We start from the raw sequence: 25,951 nt of genomic DNA, 5'->3' as shown, positions 1-25,951 counted from the left end.
TTAATTCGTTATTTAATTTGGTTTATTAATTCATCATCTGGTGAGGTGATAATAATAATAATAATAATAATAATAATTCGTTACATTTATATAGCGCTTTTTCTGAGACCTCAAAGCGCTTTACATAGATGGGGGAATCTCCTCAACCACCACCAATGTGCAGCATCCACTTGGATGATGCGACGGCAGCCATATTGCGCCAGAACACCCACCACACACCAGCTTACTGGTGGAGAGGAGACAGTGATGAAGCCAATCAGTATATGGGGATGATTAGGAGGCCATGATGGACAGAGGCCAAGGGGCAAATTTGGCCAGGATGCCGGGGTTACACCCCTACTATTTTTCGAAGGACATCCTGGGATTTTTAATGACCACAGAGAGTCAGGACCTCGGTTTAACGTCTCATCCGAAGGACGGTGCTCTTTTGGCAGTATAGTGTCCCCGTCACTATACTGGGGAATTAGGACCCACACAGACCACAGGGTGAGTACCCTCTGCTGGCCTCACTAACACCTCTTCCAGCAGCAACCTGGTTTTCTCAGGAGGTCTCCCATCCAGGTACTAACCAGGCTCAGCCCTGCTTAGCTTCAGTGGGCAACCAGTCTTGGGCTACAGGGTGATATGAGACTTATGAAACCTGTGGGCTTATGCTCAATTTATAACAATTTGGTGTAGCAACAAGCCTAAAGGGGAGGTCACACTACACATTTCGTTCTATTGACTTCCATTCATATGCATCCGAATGCGTCTGACCACAAACACATATGAATGCGAAAAGTTTTGCATGCTCAAAGTCTAGTGTGACCGTGGTTAAATCCTACTATTTAGTAATGTCTATCATTCACACAGTTAAGTGATACATATAAATGACACGGTCTTAACCGTTCATCTAACAGTTTTTTAATACCTGGTGTGAAGGCTATTCATTTAAACACAAATTAACTTGTTACTTTTGTGAACTTCTGACTTGTGACTGTTTACTGATGCTTTTGTTGAGTCTCTCTGTTACTGAATGGAGATTCATGTTTTTGAATATGCACTCTGATTACACTGATTTCAGGAACTTAAGCCCAAAATCATCTCTCTGATGAAGAAAGAGCTGAAGAGGTTCAAGAGATTACTGAGCCCAGATTACCCAACATGCTCTGAGAGAGAGCAGGAGGATGATAGTGAAACTCAGGACCGAGTCAAAGAGGGGATTCTGAAAATAACACTGCACGTGTTGAGGGAGATGAATCAGCCCGACCTCGCAAACACATTGCAAACCAGTAAGAGCTCTTTCGAAAATGCATAGTGTATTAAATGGTCTCTCAAGAAAACAAAATTAATATTTAGAAAAAGGCATGCAATTATGTACATATGTTTGTGTTCTGCCAGTAATATATCGTAAGCATATGAAATGTAATATTTGTTTAATGAAATATTTGTTTAATGAAAATAGTTGAGATTTGTACTGAGGATTTTCCTTTTTTATGAATGAGTTTATATTGAGTTGTATATATTTGTGAAAAAGAACATACATTTTGATTGCTATTTGCTCTTTCAGAATGTGCCCCTGTATGTCAACAAAAACTTAAGTCAAGACTTAAAGAAAAATTTCAGAGAATTAATGAAGGAATCTCCAATCAAGTGAGCTCAACACTTCTTAATGAGATCTACACAGAGCTCTACATCACAGAAGGAGGGATTGGAGAAGTCAATAATGAGCATGAGGTAAGACAGATTGAAAAAACATCCAGGAGACCAGACACACAGGAAACACCAATAAAATGTAATGACATCTTTAAAGCCTCACTTGGACAAAACAAACCCTTCAGAACTGTGCTGACTAAAGGAGTTGCTGGAATTGGAAAAACAGTCTCTGTACAGAAGTTTATTCTGGACTGGGCAGTAGGAAACAATAATCAGGATGTTCACTACATATTTCCACTTCCATTCAGAGAGCTCAATTTGATGAAGGAGACAAACATCAGTCTCATGGAGCTTCTTCATCTTTTTTTCAAAGATACAAAAGAACTGAGACCAACAGACTATGAGGATTACAAGATTTTGTTCATATTTGATGGATTGGATGAATGTCGACTTCCTTTAGATTTCGCAAAAAATCAGAACTTGTTTCATGCGACAGAATCAGCCTCAGTGGACGTGCTGCTGACCAACCTCATCAAGGGAAATCTGCTTCCTTCTGCTCTCATCTGGATCACTTCTCGACCAGCAGCAACCAATCAGATCCCTTCCGATTATGTTGACCAGGTCACAGAAGTACGAGGGTTCAATGACCCTCAGAAGGATGATTATTTCAAGAAGAAAATTCATGATCAGAGTCTGGCAAAAAGAATCATCTCACACATGAAATCATCAAGAAGTCTGTACATTATGTGTCACATCCCAGTGTTCTGCTGGATTTCAGCCACTGTTCTACAGAGAATGTTGGGTGAAGCAGAGAGTGCAGAGATTCCCAAAACTCTCACTCAAATGTTCACTCACTTCCTGATCTTTCAGACCAAACTGAAGACTGAAAAGTATGATGGGACATGTGAAGTAGATTTTCAGCTGACACAGAAAAATATTCTGTCACTAGGAAAGCTAGCTTTTGAGCAACTAGAAAAAGGGAACCTGATCTTCTATGAGGAGGATTTGAGAGAATGTGGCATTGATGTCAGAGAAGCGTCTGTGTACTCAGGAATTTGCACTCAGATCTTCAGAGAGGACTTTGAATTGTACCTGGGGAAGGTGTACAGCTTTGTACACTTGAGCTTTCAGGAGTTTCTTGCAGCCCTATTCAAGTTCATTTCCTTTATTGGGAACAAAGAGCACAACTCAAAAATAATTGAGTTTCTAAAGAGTGAAGTGAACCGTGCCATACAGAGTGAAAGTGGACACCTGGATCTTTTCCTCCGATTCCTTCTGGGTCTCTCATCGGTGTCCAGTCAGGCTCTTCTACGAAGCCTGATGGCACAGACAGAAAGCATCTCCTCCAGCCAAAAGGAAATAGTTGAGTACATTAAGATGAAGATCAGGGAGAATTCCTCTCCAGAGAAATGCTTAAATCTGTTCCACTGTCTGAATGAACTGAATGATCATTCATTAGTACAGGAAGTTCAGGCATACCTGAGCAAAACAGGTGCAAGCCGACTGTCTGGAGCTCTCCTCTCTCCTTGTCAGTGGTCAGCTCTGGTATTTGTGTTGCTAAACTCAGATGAGGAGCTGGAGGAGTTTAATCTAAGTAAATATGATCAATCAGAGGAATGTCTTTTACAGCTACTGCCAGTACTGAAAGCATCTAGAAAAGCAGAGTGAGTGTTACTTTTTTTTGTATAATGAAGTACAATAGATAAACACGGTAGAGTACAGAAGACATTAAAATCTAAATGTAGAAATATAAAGAGAATATGCACTACAGGCATTTTTGTTTTTTACATATGTAATTAACAAAATAACGCACTATACACTAAACTAAATTGTGTATTGCATAATTCAAAGTTGTACATTTCACAGTTACAAATGCATTTCATGAATGGTCTCTTGACTGAACAGATGGTATTTATCTCCACGTTTCACAGAAAACATGTATACTTGTGTGAAATGTGAACACATGAATTTAAGGATTCAGTTGGTGGATGATTTGCTTTGTATATTTATATAGGTTATTTGAAAGAATCTACACAATTTTGCACTGCTTACATTTTTTATTGAATGCATGAATATTTTTTTTCCTAGTCTGAGTGACTGTGGTCTCACAGAAAAAAGTTGTTTGGCACTGGCCTCAGCTCTCAGCTCCTCTGCACGTCTGAGAGAGCTGAACCTGAATAACAACAACATTGAAGATTCAGGACAGAAGCTACTCTCTACTGGACTGAAGAATCCTCAATGTAAACTGGAGATATTAAAGTAAGATTTATTATAGCAGTCACATTAAGTTTTACTGGTTTCAGTTAACATGAACATAAAACTTTTGGATTTATGGCCTAATTTTGAGATCAAATATAAAGGTGTTAAATAATCATTTGTAAGAATTGTTTGACATTCTTCATAAGATGTAAAACGTAAATGTAAGCAGTGTTGCCGTTTATGAAGCTTTCAAGACTGCATCTTAAAACATGTTAACTGTTAATGTGAAACTTGAACTACTGCACTGTACAGGTAATAACTTCCTTGGGAACAGTAAGGCTTTCGTTAATCTTCAGAACACGAATTAATATATTTTTGATGAAATCTGAGAGGTGTCTCACTCCTCCATAGGCTTCTATGGGATCGAAACTTGCCTGCCCAGAAAAGTTATTAAAGACATTGTTAAAATTGTCCTACGTGGTGACGTACAACCCAGACGCGCTGCGCTGTTACACTACGTGAATTAATTCAGGCCCACACAGACGAAAATGAATAGTTGAATAAAGTCGTTATTTTTTGTTGTTTTTTTTGCACACAAAAAGTATTCTCGTCGCTTGATAAACTTATGGTTGAGCCACTGTAGTCATTTGGACTATTTTCACGATGTCTTTACTAACTTTCTGGGTTTGCAAGTTTCGATCCCATAGAAGCCTATGGAGGAGTGATCCAGCTCTCAGATTTCATCAAAAATATCTTACTTTGTGTTCCGAAGATGAACGAAAGTCTTACGAGGTTGGAACAACATGACCCCTGATTTCCACCAACTGCGGAACGGCTGTGGATCCGCTCTGGAACGGCGGCGGAGTCAATAGGTTTCCATTAAAGTCAATGTGTGTATTTTCACTGACTGCGGAATGGCTGTGTTCCGACTCCGGCAATCCGCAGCCCTCTGGAGCAGATACGCAGAGCTTCTATTTTTGCCGGATGCCGGAGAGCTCCGCAGCAATTCAGAACTTATATCGCGCGATCATACGTGAAAAACAAATCCGGACCTGGTGGGTATTGAAGGACAGCGGAGCACGGAGCCGACACGCAGCGGAGCCGATCCGCAGCCGTTCCGCAGTTGGTGGAAATCAAGGGTGAGGGTGAGTAATTACTGACAGAATTTTCATTTTTGGGTGAACTAACCCTTTAAACCCCTGGGGTCAGCTGTCGCGCCGGCGCAACGAGCTTGCTTTTTTTCTTATCAGTGCAAAATAGACTCAAAATACTCTGTTGATTTTGATCTTACATATAAGTGTTATACATATTCGATTTTGTTAAGTGTCTATTTTTTTTTTGTGTATACTCACAAGAAAAACAAAGTGTTGTGCTTTTTGCCAAATAAAGAAAAATAAACATGATGCGAGTTCTGCCTTCTCTCTGTCAGTGAAGTCCATTCTGAAGCGTGTCCGAAAATGAACTGTAACTCAGCGAATACTCAGTCACACAGGCACACAGGCATAAAGCTTAAATTCTCTTCTTTTAAATAAAGTAATTTATATAAAAAAATAATATTCTCAGTTTTTGTAATCTAAAAAAAAAAAAGAGAGAGATGTCAGTCGTTCTGATTTCAGCTCATTATCTGCTAATGTGAACAAGCCCATGGAGAGCACGCGCTATTCAACCGCAAATGATCTGAGGCAATCCATGCAAACGTGTCAACGCCCACATCAGCTCGATAAAACACATCAAGTTTAATCAGACTCATATACATTACGTCATTTTGCTTCGCTGTGAGGAATAATCCTGGGAAATTTACCTCAGAAGTGCGGTTTAGTTTCACTTCGAGGAGCAACGGATCCAGCTGAGGATTGTGAATAGTAAGTTCTGTATTCTTAAGTGCTTTGTTCTAATCGCGATATGCAATAGTGTCTGTAAACCGCAAAAAGACTGCTTAAATATGAATCGCGTGTCTGTGTGTGAATGAATGAACGGTACAGATGTTTACTTCAGCGGTAGTAAACAACAGCGTGCATCTGTGCCGTTCATTCACACTTGCACTTACATTAGTAAACATGTTATTTTTACATGAACACATCTACTAGTTTAGCTTTTACCAAACTATACTGCTATACTGAGATGAGAAAAAATATGGGATGTTTTGTCAAAAATAAAGCAGGTATATTGAATTATCAACTAAGATGTTATTATAGTGTGGGTTCCAATATTCAAACTAATGAATCCTTAATTTTGAAATGCGTATGATAAAATGTATACTTTTTACAAAGAAAGATTACACTTGAAATATTGTTAAAATTGTAATTGTTGTTGATTTACATGTGAAAACTTTTTAATAAAATAGAAGAAATGTAAGCAACATCTTAATAGGTCAATATAAGCCTTCTCATTAAATTATTTATTATTGTTTTTTTATTAGTGACACATTTGGAGAGAGGATATATTCCAAAACTTTCTGAAAATACAGTATGAGAATTAACTACATAGTTACTAGAAATGTTTACCTTGGATATTATACAATTTGCATGCATACTAAATAAGTCCTCACATTCTTTCTTGTGGTATACCCTCTTAGTGACACACCTGAATGAAAGGCTCATTATGCGGGTCATTGTCTTCTCAGGTGTGAATCACATCATTATTCATGATCATTCACGCCCCCACGCATATTGCCTTTCCAAACAAAATGTGTCTTACAAAATTTTAATCAATGTATTGTTTTATGTGAATGATTAGGCAGGATGATTTTCAGAACTATAAACAGGGTAGTTTTCTCAAAACATCAAGATAATGCGTTCTTTCTCTCAAGGAGAGCAACACTTTAGTCTAACTGGAAAGTAAGGCTTTAACAAAGAAATGGTCCCTTAAACTATTGGCTTCATTGACCCCTATATGTTTTAACACATCAAAGACCTTTCTCAAACACAAAACAAGTCCCTATTTCATTTCTGGAAGCCGGGCTAAATAAGCAAGCACTGTTACTGCATTCAGATATCAAATACAGTCATTAAAGAATACATGAAACATTACATTTCAGTAATCACACTGGTAACTTCTATAACAAAGTAAAATCTCCAGAGAAGTTGTAGCAACAACTGGTTGTACATTAATATTAATATTAGCTCAAATGATCTATAGGGAATTTTAATAATCATGAATATGATTATTATTTTGCATATTACAGTTATATTAATTTATCGCAGCTGAACTAGATTGATATATGAATGATTACCATAACGGGTTATGGTTCGTCATTAATACATAGTCTTATTTCAGCTCGAAGTTATGGGATAACTTTACTGGAATTAATTTAGCTATCAAACAATCTGTTTGTCCCGCAAACATTAACGTAAGATTAGCTTAACTCTCAAGGAAAATTATCCTTCTTACAAACACAAGAAAGAGTATCCCTTCCAGGCCTTGAAAGAAAACAACTCTCTGGGTTTGTAAGATTAGGTTACTTAAATCGTATCAAGATAAAGCATATAGCTAAGATCGACATTTCAGTGACTTCGTAACATGGGCAATTAAAACAGAGTCAGTCAAGGACATATGGAATTTAATAATTGGACTAATACATCGAACTAAGGAATATATCAAACTACACATTACACACGGATTATATGTCTATGTACATAAAATACAGTTAAACAATACAAGACAACGAATAACAGTGAGAGAGAGAATAAAATGATCAGAATTAGAGAAAGATATGAATGACAGAAAAGGATGAGAGAGAGAGAGAGAGAGAGAGAGAGGGGGATAAGAGATGAGATCGGAAGTGAAAGCAAAAATCTGCGATCAGAGATCGCAGTAGGCTATGGCAAAATTCACAGACAGTGACCCTTAAGAGACAACAAAGAAATCACATTTAGAAGTTCAATTCAATAATCGATACTTGCATATGGTTCTCTTTGTATGAGGAAGGAAGGCAGAGTCCTGCGTGTGTCTTTAAAAGCAGCGTGAGTCGTCTGAGGGCAGGCGTGCGCGTGCTGTGTCTTCCATGTGAGCGCGAGCGCGGGAGGTTCAAAGAGTCTCTTTCTTTGAGGTGAAGTTGCCGGGAATGATTCAGGCTAAGTTCATTCAGCTCGTGAATGAACAGAGGCGAATAGGAAAACTAAACTAGACTATAAAAAGAAATAAAAGAGAAGAAAAGAAAAGCAGGCCGAAGCCGTTCCGGACTTGGGTTTCCAAAGTTTTGGAGGAGGAAAGAAGAGGAGGAGGTCACAGCGATCGATGAAAGAAGAGGGAGATAAGAGAAGGTTTGGACTTTTTATCAGTGTCCCGTGTACGCCTCCTTTTTCGTGAAGGACGAATCAGCAGCAGGAAGATTGTCTTGGTGTGTTAATGCTGCCCGACCCTCGTGTGGAATCACGAGGGAGCAAAATATAATATTATGCTCGGGGAATTAAAACGCATAGAACCATAACGTTTATCACAGTCTCTTATCAAAAATCTCCTTCGTCGTGCAAAGGGGATTAAAACAATACTAAGGACGAATATTGACAAAGATAGCAACATAGAGATACATTATTTTGGTTGAACAAAGGCACTTTAAAATTACCTTACTGTAATCCAAAAACACAACTATTCTAATATCACACTGGTGAACATGCAAATCACCCGGAACCCTCTTTATACAGTTGTCATAGTTGGTAAAATCAAATTTTACTAGTGGAAGTCAAAATATGGCAATGTGCGTGTGTGTGTGTGTTAGAATGTCGCGTTGGAATGTTGCGCTTCCGTTGTCTCTCTTGCATAGGGCTGGATGAGCTTGGTGGTAAAATTTTATGACCAATGGTCAATGAGATCGGATTACGGGATGCGATTCTACTGGGAGAACATTCTTCAAAAATACATGTAAGAGCCGAACACTCGAAGATCATAACTATATGATCAAATCAACATTAAATCACACATACATACAGGAAGTTCAGATACAAGTCTGAGTTACATACATTGAAAGGATATTAAGTTAAACACAAAGGATGTTTGTGTGTGTGTGTGTGTGTATGTATGTGTGTGTGTGTGTGTGTGTCATTCAGAATTCAGGCTGCTTTTGTGAACTCTTGTCCTTTCCCCCACCCTTTCGGGGGAGGGTCGGGATGTGAGTCCCGTGAGTTGGCGAGATTTGAATCAAGGGACTAGGTCGACCCTTTTGCTCAACGCTCGGCTTGTTATAAATGTGTCATGTGCCAGGGAGGCCCTAGCCCGAGCGGCGCCCCCGCTGGTCAACATGCCCCAAGGGGATCGTAAACAGAAAGTTCTTTGTTTACTCAAGAGGAAACGAGCTGTATTTTGCAAATCAGGAGTCGCCAATTCAGAACATCTGGCCGGATGCCAAGTCAGTGTTGCTACAAAGTCATTCTCATTTGATATTTAGAAGGGAAAATATTGATTAATACCTTGATTATAATCACTTATTACATATACTGTACATTGAAGCAGCAGTGGATTCCAGTCCACGCCCTTCACTAGTTACTTCTCACAAATAGTGACTGAGTTAGTAACTGAGTTACATCATTATGAAAGTAACTAATAACCAGGTAAAGCAACTATTGCATTACTTTTTAATAAAATGTTCAAATATGTCAAATGACTTGGATGCCCCCAATATTAAAAATGTTAAATGAATGAAATGGACACCAAATAGAATACATTATTATTATAAAACATTGTATACTAATCTACACTATTTTAATGTTGATGTGGGACAATGTGGGAGACACCTATTAAATTTAATATATTATTGTAAATATTATCATTAGTATAGTGGAACAATAAAACACAATAGATGGTATAGAAATTTTAATATTTATTGCACAGACCAACAAATAAGTCTAAAAATAAATTATGCTTCTTATGTAGAAGCATAATTAGAAATGTACCAAAAATGAATAAAAACAAAACAAAAACATACATACACTCTTTGTGTGTGCAAATTAAAATGATTAAACTTCCACACAACTTAACAACTGGTAGACATACTGTAGCCGACTTTAAGTATTTTCTTCCTCACAAAAGTAAACCGTTTAACAAGAAGTGCTCTTAATATAATACTGAACAATGTACTAAAAATAATGAATACAAATAAAATATAATATTTTGGAGTTTTATTTTTATAACCTACAGAGAACATCATCATCAGAGTTTATTTAAGCCAAATTATAGGCATGTTTGCCACATGTGTTCACAACCGGTCAAAAAAATGTTTGCTGGGAACATTCCCTGCAGGTTATTTTTGGGTTTTATTTTATAACCTAAAGAGAACGTTCCCAGAACATTCGCTGTTATTTTTTGGTTTTATTTTTATAACCTAAACAGAACCTTCCCAGATCGTTCATTTGATTTTTGATTTGATTTTATTTTTTTTATTTTTTTATAACCATGTAAACTTATTAAAACGTTGCAGATGATACCAATTGGCTACAGAGATTATTCTAATGCTGATATGTATAATTTATTTATAAACAAACTATATAATGCTCAGACACCCTCGGTCTCTCTCGCGCACTGTCGAGCGCGCTCTTGGACAAACTCGGTTTCTCTCGCGCACTGTCGAGTGCTCTCGCGGCGTTCACCTCACTTTTGTCCAGTCCGGCGCCTCATAAACACACACAAACCAAACAAAAAACTTTGCAGGTCCTATGGCTGAGAGAGAGCCTAGTCGGATGAAAACCGCTTCAGTGAGCTCAATTATAGTAATGATGCATTTTATCGTCAGTAACAGTAACGGCGTTGTAATGGGGGAAACGGTAATTTGTTTGATTACTCGTTACCATTTCAGGTCTTTAAATCTCTACTAACGAGTTAAATCAGGTATGTTTGATTAGGGAGAATGTGCAAGGTTGAGGGTTCTCCATGACCAAGGTTGGGATCCACGCCTTAGATAATGTGATCAAAGGGCAAAAAAATATATTTTGGTGCCACATGTGAGAATCCTTACACTAATTTCTCAGAAGTGAGACTAATCTCTCACTAATTTCCTGCTGATTGTGTGTGATAGTGTTTTTTTTTTTTTTGTTCTTTTTGTAAGAAGTCTAGTTATGAATAGCAAAGAATTGTTACTATTTTTCTCTGCAGGCTTTCTGGGTGCCTAATTAAAGAGGAGGGTTGTTATGCTCTGGCTTCAGCTCTAAGATTAAACCCCTCACACCTGAAAGAACTGGATCTTAACTGGAACAAACCAGGAGACACAGGAGCGAAGCTTCTTTCTGTTGTACTGAAGGATCCACACTGTAAACTTGAGAAACTGCAGTAAGTGGTCATTTTTCTTTGGCATGTTATCGAATAACAGAAACAAAGATTATACAATTCTGTCAACACAAACGCTTTAATAAGTAAAAAAAAGTTTTGCAAATATTAAGCTTCTGATTTTTGGGGGGTGTCACAGACAAAGATGTTTGTGGGTTGTTAGAAAAACCTAATATCACTGCATTTTTAAAACATGCAATTCAAGTTTCTTTGGGAATGCAAAAGCATTTCAATTGAATTTATCACCATGTCTCTTTAGAGGATCATCTCAGTTACTCTTGTTACCCTCGTTCCCTGAAGGAGGGAACAGAGATGTTACAAAGTTATGGGGTCTCACTTGGGAGCTCAATCACCTTCAGGTAGTAAGAAAACGGGCCAATGAAGATTGATGAGTGAGCCAAACCACTGCCCCAGACATACGGGTATATATAAGCTGGCCGGCATCTCACTTATTCAGGTTTTTGCTTAAGAGTCGAGATGGGATCCCAGCATTCAGCAGTTGGTACAGGGTTGTGGCAGGAGGGGCGTAACGTCTTCAGGGAGTGAGGGTTTCAAGAGTAAGCGAGACGTTCCCTTTCAGTCAGTCAAATTTGACATTACATTGATACTGACGTTATGGGGTCCCTATGGAAAGGGTCACAACCAAGGGAAAGTTCATAGCTGCTGTTGCTTTCTGTTTTACCCAATTCAACCTCGACTGGTTGGGGAAACACTGAGGAAGCGTGTCGAGTCCAGATGGAAAACGGACGAAACTCAGGGAGGAGCATGTGGAAATGCACATATGGACTGACCTGTGGGGCAGTGCTACATATGAAAGATCTTTACAGTAGGTCTGCCTAGACAGGGATGGAACCACTACAGACACAGAGACACAGACTCTTCTGCCCCATAGAAAGGAATCTGCCCAGGGAAAGACAGATGTTTACCGACAGGGAAACCGTACTGTGGAAGTGTATACATATGGGATTACAAAGAGGGGATCACAACATATGTGGCATCTAGCTCATTACGCTAGGTTCACACCAGACGCCGAAGCGACGCGGAAGCCGCGCGGAACGGAGGCCGCTTCCTTTCGCCGCCCATGTTAACCTATGGTGTCGTTCACACCAGACGCGGAGCGTCTATTTTTTGCGCGAGCCGCGAGTGATCCGCGTCCATTCTGGCAGGAAGTCACAACAAGAAACACGAGACAATCCGGTCAATTGTCAAAATATAAGCAATTTTCAAATGAAAATACCGCGAGTGACAAATGCGATCACATTTGTGTATCTAAACAGACTAGAAAGATGAAAACAAACAAAGAAAAAACACAACATACACGCACGCACATGCACACACAGAGCAACGGGAGTGTACAAACTTCTTGGTTACAGAAAAATGGTGTATTCATTTTATGAGGTTATTTACTTACCCATGATGTAAAAAACAGCTCTGAATAAACAACAACTGAGCAGAAGCGCTTGTCGACCGCCGCGGAGAATACGTGTCTGGTGTGAACAAGCAGGCGCCGGACCGCGCGTGATTTACCGTTCCGCGCCGCTTCCGCATCGCTTCGGCGTCCGGTGTGAACCTAGCGTTACAGGGGCTGACCGACCGGGCATGCATCTCAAGTACTAGATGAACTATTTGAAAATCATCCTGCCTACTAGAGATGTGACGGTGATAATATTCTCCCACCGGTTAATCGACTTGTGACAACACCGGTATTACCGATTTCATCGTGGGGGTGGGGGGTGTAGTGTGATGTAATTTTTTTTTTTACATGGCGTCAATTCATCATTCGTATTGAGTTTGATTGACATGCGATCTGACCAATCAAATTCCACCATTTTTGTGCGACAAAGCAGTCAGAAGAGTTATTGGTTAACTTCGGTGGATTTGAAATTGAAACTGAGGCAAACTGTCACGACACATTAAAGAGCCAAAAAACGGTAGGCCTATTTTATATTTGTTTGACTGACCAAATTTGAAAGTTGAGACTTTGTTTCATATTAAATATTACCTGCTCGGTCCTGTCTTTCAGCGCATTGTCAGTGTCCTCTATTTTTCACTGCTTGAGATCATGTTGAGAACAATAACGCCCTATTTGAGGGTATAGGGCGCGATTTCGGATTCAACCACAGTGTTTGAATGGTGGGTTCGTTATTATTCTTGAAAAACGCAAACGCTTATAATAAACATAAAACGTTTATTAAAAAGAATAAGAATAACATGTAAGGTTACGTTTCAGCACTTCGCGAATGGACAGCGACTCTTAAGTAGCACGAACGCGTTCTCTCTCATGTTAAGTGCATTTTTGGGAAACGCGCGTGGAATTGCGGCGTGTGACGAGTAACCTTGCACATAGAGAACGCTCTTAAGAGCTTAGATGCATCGTTATCGGGAAACCCGGCTCTGGTCTCCGCACTAGCCTAACTGTAAACTATGAAAGCCGTGTGAACGGCCAACCGGTAAAACCGGTAAAACATTTTAAAAAAATACATTAAAGAAACTATTCCCTCTGATTTTGTTTCATTAATACATTTTGACTAATCGCAGCAGTCTCGCATTCGTTTAGAGCTCGTGTGAATTTAACGAACAACCTCGTTCCAACAGGAAACTCCACATGAATTTCACTGCGCTTTATGAAGAGTTTTTCTTTTGCGTGAAAAGTTCGCCGGAGATGTGTTAAAAGATTCATTCATGCACACAAGAGAGTGCATTCATGATTATTAGGCTACCGGTATACCAATCCTTGTTCAAGGCCGAAAAGAGAACTCGATACTGACGCGCGTCTTTTTCGTGTGTGTGTGTGTATGTATGTATGTGTGCGTGTGTAATAGTTAGGACTTACAGCGCGGTCTCTTGTTTTGTCACGATTGAATGGTTGAGCATGATCATACAACGCAAGTCAACGGGTGACAGAAAATACGGATACTGCGTAATTGCTTTAAAAAAAATGTTTTGCGGTGCTGCGGTGGGCAAGTGATGAAACCGGTGTTGCGACTGAACACCGTGTAACACCGGTAACACCGACTATCGCGCCAAGCCTACTGCCTACTCATTCAGATAAAACAATATATTGATTTAAAATTTGTAAGACAAATTTTGTTTAGGAAAGCTCTATGCGAGGAGGCGTGAATCTTCATGTTCCTTTTTCAAATATTTTTCATCTTCAAATCACGTTCTTCTAATTATTCTGAGGTAAATCCAAGGTAAACAGCACATCACAACGTGTCTTCCAAATTCGATGAAAATCAGAGGACTGATGAGGTCTGCGGTCCTTCACGTGGACGATTTGCATGTGAATTGCTTTTGCCCGCGTGGGTGTGGTCACATTGGAGCTAATGAGCACGCGCTTGAGAAACTGTATCTCTCGTTGCTTTCATACGGATTACTTAAACAGAAAATATTTGTTTTTTATATGATTTACATAATTTAAAAATCAAGCTTTGTAAAGACATATGTCTTAAGTCTCTGTGGCAAACATTTGCTGACTTTTCAGACTGAACTTCACACTGAGAGAGACGGCAGAACGCACATCATGTTTATTTTCTTTATTTTACAAAAAACAATATTTTGTTTTTATTATGAGTGTACATTAAAGTGTTTCACACTCGTCTCGCATATAGTGAGTCAAGTGCACCTTGGTGCTTCTTCAGAGCCAACTGAATACACAGGTTCACTTGTCAATAAAGAATCTAGTGGCTCGGATCTCACATCTGCAAAATAGCCATCTGGAAATGAACTTTGAGAACTCCACCTTTGAGTGTTACTCAAGGTGGTCACTCATACAGTGCCCAGGGGCCCGTTCTTCATACGTTGCCTAAAACATCCGAGATCAAATTACACATCCAAGATGATATCACTGTGCTAATCATGATCTGGCTCGATAGTAGAAACATTGATCAGCAACGCTGCCATTGGCTGTTCAGCATGACCTAAGAGCGGGCTCAGTTTTTCTCCTCAGCAGAGCAAGAACTAATATTTGAAGTTTATTCGGAATCTTAATGTTTAATCAAAACGCCAGGGAACACCTCAAAGTCTGCAAAAGCCAGGAGAGAGGGCTGGCAAAAGTAGCAGACAATTTAAATCCGTTAGAAATGGCCATGTTAAATGTTTTTATCACTTATTACCCTATATATTTGTATTTTAATAATTGCATAATTACTTTGTTCATTGTAATGCCAGAGTCACCACACTAGAACATGGGAACAAATAAAAGTGAAGTACAAAAATATTCTACATAATGGTAATTTTTTGTTATATTATAGTCTCTTTTATAAAAGGCACTGTTAAATAAATGGTTGTCTGTTTATAAAAGCAACCAAGAAAAAGGCTGAAAAAAAGAAAGAAAAGATCTTAGTAGCCTACACTGTAAAATATTTTTTGCTGCATTAAATTAAGGCCGTATAGTCATTTCAACTGTTAAATCTTGAGTAATGATAAATTGCTTTGACTTGTGAAAGTGAAAACCGATAAACTTATGTTAATGTAAAAATATTTTGCCATGAGTTATTGATCACATTTTTCCAGAGTGTAGTTCATTGTAATGACATTGTGTTTTCCTCTTTTGTGCACTTTTACATAATACACCAACACTGTTCCCAAGAAAGTGGTGGCTGAAATATGTGCAGTAAGTGGACATTTTCTAACTTTCCAAAGGAAAGAAAGTATAAGACTTTGTAATGTCCATTTGTTTCCATTGCACTGGACAGTGAATAAATCCTCTCAGATAACTGTCATATGGAGGAACTAGCCTACCTGCAAGTGCATAAATAACTTTACTTAATTTATACTTGTATGCTTTATGGCTGCAATATAAGTTGCAGGATTCCACATCTACAGAAAGGCCTACAGAAGAGTCTGCACAGACAGAGGAGACATAGGCCTACAGGTGGGCAGTGTATAGCCAACTTTTCCTTTTTATTTGTTGCATGAGGCATGTGTCTAATATCTCTTGTTGCAGGCACTTGACCACTGGCTTTTCTTTACAAAGAACAATTGAAATAAAACTCAAGGAACTAAGCATATTTGTCTTTTATTAAACATTTAATAAAAGTGCCTTAGTGAAAAGTGTTTTTTTTTTTGGCAATGTTGTGTAATATGGCACATGCAACAATGTCACAGGCCCTGTCAGGTGTGCAACCCTCAGACTTTTCAGACACTGAAATCTTCCCTTTAGTTAGCCAAAGTTCATTTCATTGTGTGCCCTTGTCCTGGCTAGAGCTGCATTGTAACTGGTTTGGGTCAGGGAATGGGGTCATAAAACACCTGTCTGCAGGCAGGAACATGTCATAATCACCTATGAAAAAATGCAGTTCTGTTAGGATTAGCATAAGTGTATGTAATACACTTGAAGCTCACTGAGCTTGATATTTAATTGTGGAACTTTCCTTACCACTTTCAAATAATGTGCATAAATGTGAATCTCTGAAAATTCTTAAGTCATGCACAGATCCTGGCCATTTTGCTTTCACATTTGTTATATGGAAGATTTTAGTCAACTGCCTTTTTTAAATTTGATATATTATTACTAATCTGGAATATTAAGAATCACAATAGTAACTGGGCTGCACATTTACATTGTGAACCCCCTTTGTTCACATAATCCCCTTCATTGAGGCCTTGATGGCAGTCTATGGTCTAGCCTATAGTCTATGGTACCAATCACGTTAGTGAAGCATGAGTGACACATACTGTAATCGTCATGGTCATGATTGCATGATCTTCATAAAAAATTATAATAGCCTAAAAAAAAAAAAAAACTGCTTAAAAAAAAAACTGCTTTACAACATTGGGTCTTAAGTGGCTTGGAAATGCCACAAAAAAACCTAAAACTGTTTTTTTAAACCTAAAAGCGCCAGGTAAACTCCGAATGACACGACAGACAGCACTTTCCATCAAGTTCTCCGCATCTCCAATAGTGTAAAGGAAAGAGCCACTCGCAAATAATCTTAGGGCAATGCAAACAGTTTGTGCTGTAGTTAAAGCCTGACTCCGACAAGTCGAAAATAAATGTGCATTTCCAACAAATGAAAAATGTAAACGACAATCTCACGAGTCATGAGAAAAAATATATATCTCAGAAAGTGTACTATCGCGCTGCGCTGGACTTCCCGTTTCAGCTCCGCTTATAAAGCCGCAGTCTAATCCTGTTAACATGAAATAAGCCTGCTCTCGAGCAGGTTTAAGCTTGCACACCTGTTGCTATGACAGCAAGTCCAGGATGAGCATCAAAGAACCAAACAATCCAAGATCATGCCAAATCGCCAACAATCAAATCCAGCTAAGTGAGTTAGCGACGTACGAAGAACGGGCCCCAGATTACAGCTACAATGGCCACAGGAGAAAGAGCAAGCGCTCGAAGTTAGAGCAGATTTTTGTCCTGTGGCCAGAAGGGGGATCTCAGTGATGGTCTGTCCCCTTCTTCAAGGACCTTCATGACAATTAACTCGTTCATGTGGGAAATCTTATTCTTCATGTGTCTTTGGCGGGCGCGATCGAAAAGTCGCAAAGTGTTTACTTATATTTGTGTGCATGTGTGTGTGAGGCGCGGGCGCGATCGAACAGTGGAAACATAAAAACATAATCCGTCATTTTGTTTTTACAGGACATCATTCAAACTGCAAAATGTTTAAGTTACTGTTAATTAAAATTTTAAGGAAAACAAATATATTAATCTGAAATGTAGCAAATTAATTTTAAATTCATTCAGGTACACTTACCAAACATATCTCAAGGTCTTTTTGTCTTTTTATTAATTTAATTAATAAACTAATTATATAAAACTATTGTCAGTGCACTACAAATAAACTGGTTCTATGCCTTTACTTTATTAATAAAACTTATTTAAAAAATACAAGGCTTAAGTAATTTATTTTCCTTTGGTGGTACAGCCTGAGACATGCACAAGCCTTCTGCATTTTTGTTTTGCTTTTCCCTCCATTGTACCGAACCGTGATGTCTGAACCGAGGTATGAACCAAACCGTGACTTCTGTGTACCGTTCCACCCCTAATGACTATGTACTAAAAATGTGCTTTTGACTTTCATTTATATATATATATATATATATATATATATATATATATATATATATATATATATATATATTTCTTTTGCCCTCGCGTTCTTTTTTGTGGTACCCTCTCAGTGATATATCTGACTGAAAGGCTCATTATGCAGTTCATTGTCTTCTCAGGTGTGAATCACAGCATTATTCATGATCATTCACGCCACCACGCATATTGCCTTTCCAAACAAAAAGTCTTACAAAATTGTATTCAATGTATTGTTTTATGTGAATGATTAGGCAGGATGATTTTCAGATCATTTTGAAGCAAAAACTCTAGGCGACAACATCCATTAGTCAAAAGTATTGTGGACACATATTTAGTATGTGTTTTATGGCCTTATTTCAGAAACTTAAATTTTAATTTTTTTCAATAACCATGCATAAACATTAATCTCTCTAAAATACAAACATGTACATACATATTGCTCACATATTATGGTAGCCCTGTTTGTGCTGAATAAAGTATAATGACACATTTGCCATTAATATGTTTATAAGCACCTGAAAAAAGCACAAATGTCAGGGCATGTCAGAACATCTCAAGGACCCCAAAAACACCTTAGACCCCAGATGGTTAAGCAACCTGAGCGATATTAGGCTAGTCAGGAAATTACTTTCCATCACTTTCAAATAGTTTTAGGCCATAAGCAGTTGTATCCATGGTGATAACTTTGGGCCTTCTGCACATGAGACCATTTCAACTGTGGCTCAGAGCCAGAGGATTTCGTCTGAGGGCCAATCCCCAGGGGCAAGCAGAGGGCTTCATGACCTTTCTAAAATTCATGTGTATGATAAGCGAACACGCTGAGTGCTTCGTGCACTTTCTAAAATCCATTTTTATGGTAAGGGTTACATGCTGCTGGCTTCGTACCCTTTCTATGTGGCCCCAGTTCCTCACTTTAGGTCCCATTCTAGGTGCTCGTTATAGTGGCAGGATGCTAATGACAGACACTTGGCATATCAATTGCCTCGAAATGATGGCTGTATTTCTGACCCTGAAGTAGGGTTGTTTGATATTATGATTTTTGATCGTGGACGATTAAAATGTCTCCACGATCTGCTTTTGAAGAAATATTGTAGTATCGTGCTACAGTGCAGTCTATCAGTTCATTTCTGGCACCTCAGTCTCAACATACTGTACAACGCAACATACATTCACATGTTAATGCAGAGGTAGTTACACTCACAGGACACAGAAATACACAAAAGTTCATTACTTGCCGGTTAAACATTTAATTTGCGTGCTGATGCGCTGTTCTAACATGCGCTTTTCTGAGCGCTGGACTTCCAGCGGATGTGATAGGGCTCCCTCCACCTGAAGCATGTACACCCTTAAGTGGCATATCTTTAAAAGGTGGTGTATTATACATAATGCAGACCCAGTCCACTGCCAGATTGTTTCAGTGCTGGAGTTTCTGCAGAAAAAGCTGTCAGCAGGCAAATGTCCAGCTACTCTCAGAGAATTTGTGGCCGCCATTTCAGCCTGCCATACTCAAATTGATGGGGTTTCAGTGGGGAACACCCTCTGATCGCCCGCTTCATTTGTGGAGCTAGGCGACTGAGATAACCCGTCAGAGTGAATGTTCCCTCTTGGGACTTAGCCCTGGTCCTTGAGGGGCTAGTCGACAAATGCGTCGTCATTTGGCATTTGTCAGAGCAGCTGTTCAGTTGTTATGGGGGGGCGAAACCGGGAGGCTTTGGGTGAGGGATGCTTTTGCTCTAGCCAATGAGACGTGTGATCAAGCTTCGACTCTTGGCATTAGGGCTCATTCTACTAAGGGGTTTGCATCCTGTAGGGCAGTGGTTATCTAACCTGTCCTGGCGACCCCTCACCACTGCACATTTTTCATGTCTCCCTTACCTAACACACCTGATTCAAGTCACCTGACACCAAGTAACACACCTTAGTCACTAAACTAAGGAAAAGGAATATGTAGAATTGCACAATTGCTACTGCTAAAGAGTGCAATGCCAATACAGCCTGTTACCTTGATTCACATTTCTCATAAGCTTAATTGAATTGGCCTAGAGAGAAAAATTATAATGACATTTTTTTTGTCTAAAGACCACATATGAAATAGCTACCAAAATTAATGTCGGTAACTGCAGTTTGACTAAAAGTAATGACTAAAAGTTGACAAAAAATGCAATGACTTTTCGTAGACAAAATTAGACAAAAACTATGAGTGACAAAAATGTGACTAAGACTAATAAGCATTTTCATCCAAAGATGAAGATTTGGACTAAATTAAAAATGGCTGCCAAAATAAACACTTGTCAACAAGACTTTTGACTAATGGATGTTGTCGCCTAGAGTTTTTGCTTCAAATCGATGAAAAATCATCCTGCCTACTCATTCATATAAAACAATACATTGATTTAAATTTTGTAAAAAACACTTTTTGTTTAGAAAGGAAATATGCGTGGGGGCGTGAATGATCATGAACAATGCTGTGATTCACACCTGAGAAGACAATGACCCGCATAATGAGCCTTTCAGTCAGGTATGTCACTGAGAGGGTACCACAAGAAAGAATGTAAGGACAAAATAAATAAAAAGATGTTATTGAGGTTACTGAGGTGGCTTTTGTGGATGAGTCATGTACCCACTGCAGGGAGATGACGATCTCAGTGTTGTGGTCGAGACTCGACTACCTCAGACGAGGTGGAGTCCCCCTGTCTATTCCTCGATCTAGCTCCTCTTCTGATGGCCATCAGGTCCTCCCTCGCCCGGAGGAGGGCCGGGAGAAGAATCTTGTCTGTCGCCAGTGGGCAGCAGTGGGCGGTTCGAGGACGCAACCAAGCCTTCTCATGCTCCCTTTGCCCAGACGTGGAACCATGTAAGTGTTGCACCGCACACTTAGACCCCGTGTCGGGCCGCCACGGAACCCTCCGAGCCGGGTCCATCACTGCCCCACTGCAAGTACGCTCCCCAGCCCATCCTGCTGGCCCATCCATCAGACTCGGCTATGCGTTTCAGGTCACTTGTCATCCCCCTAAGTTCAGGGGCGTCCAGTTTACCTCTGTGCGAAACTCTGATGCTCCTGTCTTACGGGTGGAGATCCTACTGGCGAAGGATGCGATCAAGCTGGTCCCTCCAGTTTTTACAAAGACAGGGTTTTACAGCCCTTCCTTCATTGTACCCAAGAATAGCAGTGGGTTACGGCCAATCTTGGACCTGTGAGTTCTGAACCGGGCCCTTGACCAGCCACTGTTCCAAATGTTGACTCAGAAATAAAGCTAGCGCAAGTTCTGCCAGGAAGACTCAATCATTTACGTCACTAATTGCCTCTTCAACTACCCATTCATTTTCTTGCTGTAGCATAAAAGGGCAGCACTTACTCATATCTGAGTCCGCAGATGCTGTTGCTCCAGCCACCACCTTCCTCCCCACCACCACTAAGACGGATCTTCTCCTCCATCCCCCCCATCACGACCACCCAGGTGTCCACCATCACCATCCCCAACATCACTAAATGGGCTCTCCTCTCCAACCTGAAGTCTTCAAGACGCCCTCCCTTCCATCCACCCCACCACCACCAGATGGCCCCCTTCATCGCCTCGGGGGGTGAGCGGCGCCCCTGCCTTCATCTTCAGTCAGCAGTCGCTGATTCAATACCCCTGGAATTCGAGTCATGAACGGGGCCTCCGCCAAAGAATTTGATTGCTTGCTGAGCTCATTAATAAATGTCTATGCTACAGCATTAATTCTCACGAGTCTTTCTGGCAGAAACACATTTTCAGATGCAACACCAATATTAGTTTGCAGCGACCGACCTAAAGCATACTTTCATATCTCGATTCTCCCCTCGACACAGGCCTTTTCTATGCTTTGCGTTCAAGGTTCGAGCATATCAGTACAAAGTCCTACCCTTTGGGCTGGCCCTGTCTCCCCGCGTCTTCACGAAAGATGAGGAGGTGGCCCTTGTTCTCCTCAGAGAACATGGCATTCACATCCTCAACTATTTCGACGGCTCGCTAATACTGGCCCAGTCACAAGAGCAGTTGTGCGAACACAGGGGCATGGTGCTCAGCCACCTCAGCCAGTTGGGTCATTTTTCCCTATTGGTTTCTAAATAGTTCTCAACTGTTTCGAGTTTAGTTCTCACTATCCCTTCGTATTCATAGACCTGTATTTCAGTTCCTTTTTGTCAGTGGTTTGTTTTAGTTTTATTACTAAGCTTTTGTGGTTTCTTTTCCTTTTGAGTTGTCTTATTTTTTATTCCTGTGTGATTTCTATAAGGTCTGTGATTAGATCCTTGCCTCCTCAACTCCCTGCAAGCCGTGACATCACATAAACATATCAAATGTTTTATTTGTTCCTATAACCTGAGACAAGTATTATTTTCAGTGGTAATCAACAATATTCCAGAGATGCAGCTGACAGATTATAGGATGTATCAAATATACATTTAATTAATATATACCTGGAGTTCCATTTAATGTACAAGAAAACAGTTTATACTCAAGGGCACATAAGTGGTGTGGATAATTGTCAAATAAGTGTGTCAAACTGTTATCTTCCTTTCTGCAGACTGTGGGGCTGTAATATTGAAGAGGGAGGCTGTACTGCTCTGGCTTCAGCTCTAAGATCAAACCCCTCACACCTAAGAGAACTTAATCTGAACTTGAATAAACCAGGATGTTCAGGAATGAAGCAACTCTCTGGTCTACTGGGGGATCCACGTTGTAAATTGATGAAATTAATGTTAGTTCAGATGGTTTGATAAATGTTCTGATCACTTTATATATGTCAGAGGCATACAGCCACATATATGTTTTAACTTCAACAACTGTTTATAAATATTTATTAATTTGTTTTTATTCATCACTCTGGAATGATGAGAATCGATAAGAATCGTTCAGGAGTGACAAAAGGCTTTTTGCAGGCTGTACGACTGCAATATTGGAGAGGAAGATTGTGCTGCTCTGATCTTAGCTCTGAGATCAAACCCCTCACACCTGACGACATTGAATCTTAACTACAATGAACCAGGGGAGTCAGGAGTAAAGCTGCTCTCTACTCTACTGAAGGATCCACAGTGTAAACTGGAGAAACTAAAGTCAGTATTCATCATTTCATTTTCTTTTCTTTTTTGCAGAATACCACAAATGTATTTACATATACAAACAAACATGGAGACAAGGATTGCTCTTTCTGGGTATTCAGTGTGTAACTAAAGCACTGAAAAATCATAATTTAATTGTGAATGACAGATATATATGAGGAAAGTGACAAGATGTTTTATGCTAAAAATATGTCAAAGTATGCCAAATACATTGGGGTGCCTGTGAGATGTTGGGATAGGCTTCAGCAAACGTGTGACCCTACATAGAACAAGTGATTTGTAAAATGTATGAATAGATGTTTGATGCTACTAATGCCAAAATTACTTACACTTTATATTAATAAACAGTTTTTTTTTTTTTTTTTTTTTTTTTTTCTTACTGTGAGCACGCAGTTTGGACAATTTTGTTTTATAAGGAATTTTGAAAGGATTCATCATTTTAATTATGGCTACTTCAATGAACATATTAACCTGTTAACTGTCACCCCCTTTTTTTGAGTAGACATGAAAATGCACATTTCGAACTTAAATGGTTGTAATTAAAGAATGCTTTGGAGCAGAGGTTTTCAAATTGGGTGAATGTGAGCCTCCCCTTAGAGTAGGTAAGGACAGCCAAGCCCCCCCTTCCCCAAAATCCCGTCCGCCTGCCCTAACCCACACACGCCTCTGCAGTAAATGCCATCTTTTGTGTGTTCCAGGCAATGATGAGTTTCAATAACAACTGATAAAATGTAAATATTATTTTTTTCCACAACTTTCTTAAAAGTGCATTCATAAACGATTCTTTGCAACAGCAAATAATTTCCAACTTCATGCAGGCCTAATTGAGGCTACTTTTAAAATCACTGAACATCAGTAGGCCTAACCACAAGTCAACAAAACATGCTTAACATGTGCAGTCGGCACCAAAGCTACCGCCGTCGACACCTGACGGCTGAAATCGGCACAGTGTGTCTGGGCTTTAAGCACACATTTGAAGGAGATGTAGCGACAATGGGTAGAAGCCAACCACCAACTAATCTTCTTCCAGAAAATTAGTTCAAACTTCCCACTTCCTGCCGAACAAAGAGGAAGATTTGTTCAGAACACCTCATGATCGTCATCAATCTTGCCATCGGGTCCGGCATCACCGGTCTGACTAATTAAAGGAGCCCCCGGCACTAACTAAATAATGAATGGACAATGCTAGATTTGTGCCGAAACACTGACTGGTCAAGAGATGACGTGAGACCCAAGGTCCCACGAGAGACAAACAGATTTCAGCAGGAAATACCCGTGACCCCAGGGCTGTCTTAAGCCCATAAACGTTACACACAAATAGACGTTAACCTATCAAAATCCTTGAAACTCAACCCAGAGCCATGAATCATTCACAGTCTCCAGCTAGTCTACGCTAACCAACGAAAACCCCCAACTAAGAACTTTTATGAGCCCAGCTAAAGGAAGAACTTGTCAATGTGAGATAGCTTGGAAAAGAATGATTGGTTCTGAGATGACACAACTCGGGCCCACAACATTCCAGACCCCCTCCTCCTTAAGGACCTCTGAACGAACAAACCAATTCTCTTCTTTTCAAACCAGAGAACTGAGATTTTACCTAACTATACATAAAATCATTCAAGAACAATTTTCGATGGACTTATACTCAAACATCATGCAACTACATAATCCTGTGTTGTTTCTACCACTTATATGCATGTTTAATAAGATTATATCCCATGTAAGTCCTTTAATGGGTATAACGGTTAGATGTTTGAATGAAAGTGTGTTGTGTTTCATATCAGTATGAACGTATGCCTGAGATTCAAAAGATGGCTTGAATGATATCTGTGTAATATGTTTTGATCTTCTTTTAATTAGAAATCATGTCTAAACTGTGGCCTCTGTTCTCTCTGCTTAAGAGCTGGAGAACAGACACCCCCCCAGATAATGCATGATTTACGATGAGACAAACAAAGCCAGTGTCTAATTGGTCCGATCTCTTCAGGAGGGGGGACAAACTTTTAGTTTAAAAACCTTAGACTCAAAACTCATCGCTCTCTCTCGACTCTCTCTCGGTGCGCTCTCTCGGCGCTCTCTCTGTGCTCTCTCGGTGCTCTCTCGGTGCTCTCTCCCGGTGCTCTCTCTCGGTTCTCGCTCTGAAGAAGAACTCTCAACAAAGGCAGAACAAAGATGGGCAGAAAAAGATGAAGATCTAAAGCAAGACTAGTAACCATGTAACTGAGAAGCAGACCAACCCAAATTAAGATCAGATGGGTTAGATTCATTTCCAGTCATCTAACTACTCTCCATATCTCATTTCATTTCTTTCTTTGTGTTATTTTCCCTTTCCGATTGAAAGTCTCGGTTTTAAGTTAAGTTTTGCGGCAAAGTTTCGGTCAACGATTCACGGCTGCAACGAACACTTTCAACTTCAAAGACTTTTCATTCAGCAGCTCCAGCACACCACATTTATCCAAGCACGAGGAGGCCAGCCGACGAACGAACAAAGGGAAACCCCCCTTTTACGCAACAAAAGGAATTCCCAAAAGGAAAAGCAAAGACGCAAGTACCTCCAGGCTAAAATCTTAACTGGTGCATTGTATACATTTAATAACCTGTCTTAAAACGATAGAAGGGTTAAATTAATGTTTGATGGTTCATTCAGGTTGTGTCTTATTAGTGCATAGAAACGTGGGATTTAATCATCTCATCTCTCTCTCTCTCTCTCTCTCTCTCTTTCTTTCTGCAACTCGTAT

At 39.7% G+C, this 25,951-nt stretch overlaps 1 protein-coding gene across 1 annotated transcript in view; it reads left to right on the top strand.

Moving 5' to 3' along the window:
• The window catches only part of LOC311302990 (uncharacterized protein), a gene marked incomplete at both ends in the record, with an annotated part of 79,445 nt that overhangs the window by 20,709 nt on the left and 32,785 nt on the right, over positions 1 to 25,951 (top strand). The window contains 9 exons of the mRNA XM_084429193.1: positions 1,064 to 1,271; positions 1,550 to 3,299; positions 3,724 to 3,894; positions 10,918 to 11,091; positions 20,863 to 21,283; positions 21,520 to 21,740; positions 21,963 to 22,190; positions 22,679 to 22,852; positions 23,034 to 23,207. Coding sequence (XP_084285319.1) covers positions 1,064 to 1,271; positions 1,550 to 3,299; positions 3,724 to 3,894; positions 10,918 to 11,091; positions 20,863 to 21,283; positions 21,520 to 21,740; positions 21,963 to 22,190; positions 22,679 to 22,852; positions 23,034 to 23,207 — 3,521 coding nt within the window. The remainder of the gene's footprint in view (positions 1 to 1,063; positions 1,272 to 1,549; positions 3,300 to 3,723; positions 3,895 to 10,917; positions 11,092 to 20,862; positions 21,284 to 21,519; positions 21,741 to 21,962; positions 22,191 to 22,678; positions 22,853 to 23,033; positions 23,208 to 25,951) is intronic.

The sequence above is a fragment of the Rutilus rutilus genome, assembly GCF_951802725.1.
Source record: "Rutilus rutilus genome assembly, chromosome: 13".
Taxonomy (NCBI): Eukaryota; Metazoa; Chordata; class Actinopteri; order Cypriniformes; family Leuciscidae; genus Rutilus; species Rutilus rutilus.
Note: the sequence above shows the minus strand (reverse complement) of the source record. Positions and strands in the feature narration are given on the sequence as shown.